Raw genomic sequence first — 6,887 nt, 5'->3', positions numbered from 1 at the left:
CTGCAAGTACCTAATAGTTATGCATAAGATGCAGAAGAAATACGCTGTTGAGCATCATGTCAGATATATCTACACACACCCGACCCCCTCCCCGCGACCCCTCGCGGTAGCCGTTCCGCCTACATGACATATGTAGTCGATACGATGCTTCCCTCTCGTGCGGTCAAATGTCCCCGAGTTTATACCGGGCATAGACCGGCGAAGATCAAGCAACCAAGCACCAATAACGCTGATAGGAGACGACGCCATGCTTCCTGACATATCCGACTGGCAGACGTAGCGAGACATCTTATCGAATTCTGCCATCTAGATGAATACTACGCGGTCATTCTCCGGCGTGACACAATGAAACCGGTCTCGCTGTCTTATTCCCACTTAGTATACTGTAGTAGGAAAAAGAAATATAATCTCCCTGTCTATCTCCGGGTGCGACATTTTCCATATTAGCCAAGATTTACGTTATGCGGCAAACTTGACTTCATGTTGATCCGCTCATTCCTTCTCCTCTCAAGTCCTAGACTTCTGAACTCATTTGTCTCCTGATTTCTCTTCTACCCACCTGTAACCTTATACTTCTCTAGATAGGCGATGTTATCAATTTTCCTCAAATCAACCCTCAAAGATCGGCTATGTCAACTAAGCTAACAAATCTCAACCCCGGGAGATAGCTGGAACGTTCATGCTCTTTATTTTCTTCTTTTTTTTTTTTGTAGCTTCTACTGAATTCACATAACACACTAGCCAGTTAGGCTTCTCCTATTTTTACATCCTTTCCCCTGCCTAAATTTCAATAAAATCACTGCGCCATCTCTGCGTAGATATGCAAGAATAGAAAGACCGAGCCTGAGGAGAATCTTCATCATCAATTCATTAATAAGCTACTTAACCTGTCCAGTAGCTATACACTCGTGTACGCCGTCCTGGTATATACCCATTTGCTCACCAGAGCGCGAATCTAACTCGTCCCTTATCTCCGGGCTGGTAATACTCGATCTAGACATGCATGAACCTAAGTATAGTCAGTTAGCGAACGGTTTATTTTTTATTTTAGGAAGTTGGGGTTTGTATGTTACTCACTTCAGGTCCCCATACTCCTTGATTTTCTAGATATCTGCTCATTCCCCTGATTAGTTCAATCTGCTCCTCTGGTGCCAACCCCGTAATAGCCATCTCCATGACATTTCCAACGTTGACTTTGTGCTGTGCGATGAAAGTTTGGTAGTAGATGAAGGCAAAGAATCCCATAATAAATTGACAGTCCATTCTGTCCGTCATGCCACCGTGGCCAGGGATCGAATCGCCAAAGTCCTTGATCTTAAAGGTCCTCTTGAGTCCCGACGCGAAAAATCCACCAAAAGGTGCGATTAAGGATGCAAAAGTCGCTAAGACGATAGCATGAAACTGCATGGGCTCGGTAGTGAAGGAGAAATTAGTCCTTCCAGGAAGGAAGAATAGATCGGGGAGTGTATACGTATGCGGGAGGAACACTGGGTTAGGATCACACTCGAGACCAGTGAAGATGCTAGATCCAAGATTGTTGACAGGGCAGATAAAATATTTGGAACGCATCAGCACGTTCGTCAGAAGGGCAGCCCAAACAATGGTCATAATCCAAGCACCTAAAAACCCCTCTACCGTCTTCTTGGGAGAAAGCTTGATTAATTGTGTTCGACCAAAAGTAATACCGCAGATATAAGCGAAAATATCATTAGTGATAACCAAAGCTGCGGGCAGGAAAAACCAGATCATGCCCTCGAAGACGTTGTTCATGACGAAGTGAGCCTGTACGACGATCAAGTATAGCGCCATATGCGTCCAAGCAAAATTGGTAAATTGAAACTTCAGGTGTCCGGCCTTGAGGTTGGCGACGAAGAAGACGAAGCCGATGACATATAAGACGAAGCTAATAAAGCGATGATGCGTAGCTAATGGGAGTAGAACCTTGTCGACAAGTACGATATGCTTGAAGTAGTAAATAACGGTCTCGCCGTAGAGGAAATACATGGTGGTGGCAAGCCAATACCAATTCAAGCTCTTGGTAGGACGTAGCTGTCGAGCTCGACTAGGGACACTAGCAATGGCAATGACTTCTTTGAAGGAGACGATTTGTACAGCAGTAATGCAAGCAATGATGTATATGTGGCCTGAAAACAGAGCTGCGAAAAAACCCCCTATCATGACGAATGTCCAGAAGGTTCGCGTAAGGAAATTGGCCTTTTTCTTCTCGTAGTCAGTCATCTGAGGCTGTTCTGGCGCTTTCTATAGACAAGACAATATGTTAGCTCTGAGATCAAGAAGTCTACTATAAAGTCTACTTAGTTATATCAAAACATACTTCGCTAATACCGTCTAGTTGCGGCGAGCTTTTAGTTTTGATAGGAGATCCTGATCCATCTTCGCTTATTTCGCTGAAACTAGATCTCCTACCGTCAGAAGAGACGTGGCCATTGAGGCTTCGACCGGGGAACCGGACACCACGACGTGGTTTTGTCATGGCGGTTATTTCTTATACGCTTGCGCGTATATATATCGGCGTAGATGTAGCGGAAGTCGGCGAAGAGTTTACTAGCTAGTAATGGTCTTGTTTTGCAAACGCGACAACTATTTCGCGAATATCTGTATAGATGAGCTGAGGAGACGGGGAGAGTTTTCGTTGGTCAAGAAACAACAAGATCGACAAGTCGGGGCGAGGCTGTTGAGCTGAAGAAGATACCGCGCCGGTAGAGACTTATAAAGACTATAGAAATTCTGTATTTCTAGTCTTACTAACTACTCTGAATTAACGACTTGGTATAACAAAGGACGAAGCGTTGAGAATCGAAGGGTGGGGGAAATCGGATCGTCGGCTGGTGGACACTTTTAAATCTTGACAGTAAATAAAATAAATAGTGAGAAAAGAGGTTTTCTTTCTTTTTTTCCCTTTTCACGTTGATGTCGGCTACTACGGTCCCTAAAGAAACCCGAGAGTCCGTGTTGTTGAGCGACGATATGTTAGGTACACTTCTTTTTTTTTTCCTTGGTGATTTTTCTTGATTTGGGGCCGCGGTTTTCGATGATTGTAGGTGCTGACGGGCTGAGCTTTAGCACTAGATTTGCCTAACGGTTAGACTTTGCAGGCCTTGCAGACCTTGCAAGGTTGTCGTTTGCCCGTGGCATGCTTGGCTACGTCAAAATGTGGCTCAGTCATCAATAAAGTGTGGCATTGCAGCGTGCCACATTTATCTACATAGGTACATAAAGTACTGAAGCCAAATAAATGTGTCGTCATCCCGTCTATTCGATCAACCTTATCAACTTCACATGTCAACATGTCATTGGATATGTGACCTTTGAATACCAAAACTTGTTGAATGCATATGCAGGTAATATAAACTTTCAACTCCACCACCAATGATTCCCATTCACTATTCTTAAACGATAATCCACAACGAGGTCCATAAAAGAGCCTCAAAATTATATTTTTGTAAATATCTTCGAGGAAGCGAGTAGGGCTGACTACTACGCTAATATCCTTAGACCTTTAATAATAATAATAATCGATACACACATCTTTCTGGACCTTCCAAAGTACATTTCGAACCAACAATACCCTAAGCCAATGTCCTCAATGCTACTAAAAATTAGACTAAGTAGACTGAGTCGTATATATGACGTGATTCTGGTATATTTGCTGGCTAGATAGCTGGCATTGTCCAACTGCGCGATCAAAATTGCTTACCCCCCGAAGAACCGTCCCAACTCCTCACCCTCTTCCGGTGTTACTGCTAGCTCCAATAATTCATGCGCAAGTTCTGCCGTTTCTTCTGATACCAGATCTTCTGAGAAATTTAGTCTTCCTAGACTGAGCAAGTACTTCTGCGATACCCCTGGTGGCTTGGCCAGTTTCCCTGACACATTCACCAAGTCAGCAGTCAAGGGGTTCGTGATGATCGTATGTAATAGTAACACCGAACGTGCTACCAATTTCTGTAGTTCCTTTTGTGAAACATCATCCTCCGAAGATTCGTACCGCATGTCGCCATCGTAGAGCTCGTCTATACACGAGGAGAGCAGGGTGACAAGGCGTGGAATAGCATAGTCATTAATAGCTAATTGCGCAAGTCCGAAGGGGGACCTTGCAAAGGCCGCCAGAGTTCGAAGTACGGCGTTTCGAACACCCCGTTGCTTATACTGGTCAATTTCCCAACGTGGTTTTTCGACAAGTTGATGCGAAATGCGCTCAATCAACGCACCCGCTACAACCTCCAACGTCCTGTCAGGACTGATAGGTCCGATGCTTTCGGGGAACACCGACGTGCATAACCATCGCAGTATGGTCAAATAATCCTCTACTGGATGTTTTTGACTTAGATGTAGGAGGAAATTCCACCTGGACCTGACTCCAGAAATCAATTGCAGGGTCTGTGACACCATCAACGGGCGGTGAAGCTGCACATCCTAGGGCAGTTAAATATAATAAAGAGAGAATCTCAGGGGTCGAAATATTCCTGTTGAAATTTCTCCAGGCTTCCTCTGGCGGATCACCAGGGCCCTCATGATAAAATCTAGGAATTCCTACCTCAAAACACGAGTCCATGGCAACCGGTAGAAGAGAGGGTGCAATATACGGAGAAACAGCAACGGTATATAGCTGTACCGTCAAATATCAAAGACACCAGCTCCATTATAGGCTCCAACTATAAAGTGGTCAGTCGATGCTCCTTGGGTTAAGAAATTGGATACCCACAACACCCTCCTTGTGACAGCTACGCCACAGTTGAATAACTTGCTCGCAGAATTCTATCGGTAGGCGCATAGGATCGTGAGGGTCTCCGATGACAGCCAGTTTTTGAAAGAGGGTAGAAGCAAGGCTTTCCGTAGGTCTCGACGGAAGCCGGTAATTAGCTAGGGACTCGAAAGCTAGTGGGCCACCACGTTTAGAACTATGATTAAGTATCACTTTCATATACTGCTGGCCATTAGTATTCTGTAGATAATATATTGATTATTTATGAGGTTCCGGAGACGACATACATCGAAGGAAGCAGCTCTAGGTAGAGCATCTACGTGTGTAAATTGTGCGTTACTAGTATCGTTCACACCAGCATGATCCAGCATGATTGCATCTTCCGAGTGGGTTTCTAGTGCTGCGATAGGACTATCGGCAGCAAGTCGTTTCCTCTTTCCTTTGGTAGGAGTTCTCGTTAGTCTTGCAGGCGGTTCTACCATAGCGCCGGCTACAGCACCGGTATTCCTACCACGCCGTCCCTTGCTCGGGCTACCAGCCATCTCTACATCTTCAAATCCATCCGCAATACCCCACGATTTGGCAGCGGCATTCTTCTTAGGCGTTGCGGGTCCATCTTTACGCCTGGCACGATCTAGCTCGTCTTTGAGATCTCGCCTTGTAAATTCAAGTTCTGTAGAAGCGGCCTGTTGTGCCGCCTTGGCAGCTTCAAGAGCTCTTTCGTGCTTTGATACCTGCTCGGTTGCCTGCTTCTTAAGTGCCTGAAGCTCGCGCTCGTGATCTTCGCGTGTCTTCTCCAACCGTTTCCGGACAATGCCTATCTCTCCATCTTTGGTTGTAAGCCTCGTTTTTAGGTCTAGTATCTGGGCTTGTAAGGCGGATATTTCGTGATTGGTTGGCACATTAGGCCTTTGAGCTTGCGAGGCTTGGTATCTCGGAGGAATAGAAGGAGCCGGTCGGGGTAAAGGAGGCGGTGGACGAATTTGGCTATATGATGGAGCTGGGGCGCGAGAAAAGGTTGCTGAGGTTGACGGGATGTAGTAGGAGCTGGTAGGGGATTTCGAGGGGTTGAATTAATAGGCTGAGGGCGGAAGTGATTAGTAGGAATAGGTACCGGACCACCCCATTGTTGTTGATATTGTTGATATTGTTGATATTGTTGTTGAGGAGCTACCCTCGATGGTAGCTGGGTTGTTTCTTCTGGTAGGATAGAATTTCCGCGCAGTTCGTCTTGTACGACAGCATCGTCGAGGTCATCATCTTCGAAATCATCAACTAATTGAGGCTGAGTCTGAGACTGTTGATACTTCTTCTGTGCTTGAGTGAATTGAATGGCATTATTCTCGAGCTCCTGTAGGATGTTCGCATTGAGAGTATCGAAGTCATCGTCGGAAAAATCGTCCATGGCGACTCGAAGAGTCAGGATTGGTTATATACAAGCCCATTGGCGAAATCATACGACTTGTAGTATTATTTTATTATAACATTGAGTTGGTCATTAATGTTAAGTGGACTATTTTGTTTTGTTAATGAGGGAAGTTTAATATCAATTGTTTAGGTTACCTAGGTACTCTTAGGCTTGTTTATCTTATCTTCTATCGTCTATTATCTATCAATTTACATGTATCTACAAGGCAGTACCTAGATCGCGTAGCGCGTTAAGTGGTGGATACTAGAAATATTACGTCAAATATAAATGTACGTCAGTAGGTACCTGCATGTACTATTTTTATAACAGATACATATTCGATCAATTGATCTTTCTTCTATTCTTTAACTTAATTCTCCACTTGAATATTTGATAACTTACACCATTCATAATTCTTCTTTTTTTATTACTTTAGTTTAGTTTTAATCTGTGTAATTTTAACCTCTTCTCATTATCAAGGAGATCATCATAGCCAAATCGTGTTTCTAACTAATAACACACGATAACTAGCCAAAAAAATAGTAGCAAAACTATCTAACCTTAGACCATAATCAGCTGGTTGCCTTAACAACATAACCCCAAAGCTGACTCTCTCTATCTCTATCCGGTACTGATATTTGGCTTGGCAGATATAAAAATTCGTGCTGTGGCCTAAGAAGGATTCTCCAATCTCTAAATCTACAAATCTATTGGATGAAAAAGGTGGCTGAATGTTATGGTGGTAGCACGACA

General features: G+C 44.2%; 2 protein-coding genes across 3 annotated transcripts; both read right to left on the bottom strand.

Annotated features, from left to right (window-relative positions):
• Positions 1–967: 967 nt before the first annotated feature.
• Positions 968–2,494, bottom strand: GL218_09258 (putative phosphatidate cytidylyltransferase; the record flags this gene model as incomplete). The annotated part of the gene is made up of 3 exons (XM_033586087.1): positions 968–1,009; positions 1,078–2,259; positions 2,336–2,494. 3 exons carry the CDS (start codon positions 2,492–2,494, stop codon positions 968–970), a joined length of 1,383 nt encoding a protein of 460 aa, XP_033439781.1.
• A 1,220-nt stretch (positions 2,495–3,714) lies between these two features.
• GL218_09257 lies at positions 3,715–6,131 on the bottom strand (the record flags this gene model as incomplete). Of its 2 annotated transcripts, XM_033586086.1 has the most annotated exons (4): positions 3,715–4,242; positions 5,014–5,569; positions 5,629–5,807; positions 5,901–6,131. In XM_033586086.1, 4 exons carry the CDS (start codon positions 6,129–6,131, stop codon positions 3,715–3,717), a joined length of 1,494 nt encoding a protein of 497 aa, XP_033439784.1. The 2 variants fall into 2 exon arrangements, with proteins under 2 accessions (XP_033439784.1, XP_033439785.1); XM_033586085.1 differs by having other exon boundaries at positions 5,629–6,131.
• Between the last annotated feature and the right edge of the window lie 756 nt (positions 6,132–6,887).

Source organism: Daldinia childiae (genome assembly GCF_008694065.1).
Source record: "Daldinia childiae strain JS-1345 chromosome Unknown Scaffold17, whole genome shotgun sequence".
Lineage (NCBI taxonomy): Eukaryota > Fungi > Ascomycota > Sordariomycetes > Xylariales > Hypoxylaceae > Daldinia > Daldinia childiae.
This window is presented reverse-complemented; position numbering and strand designations above follow the sequence as displayed.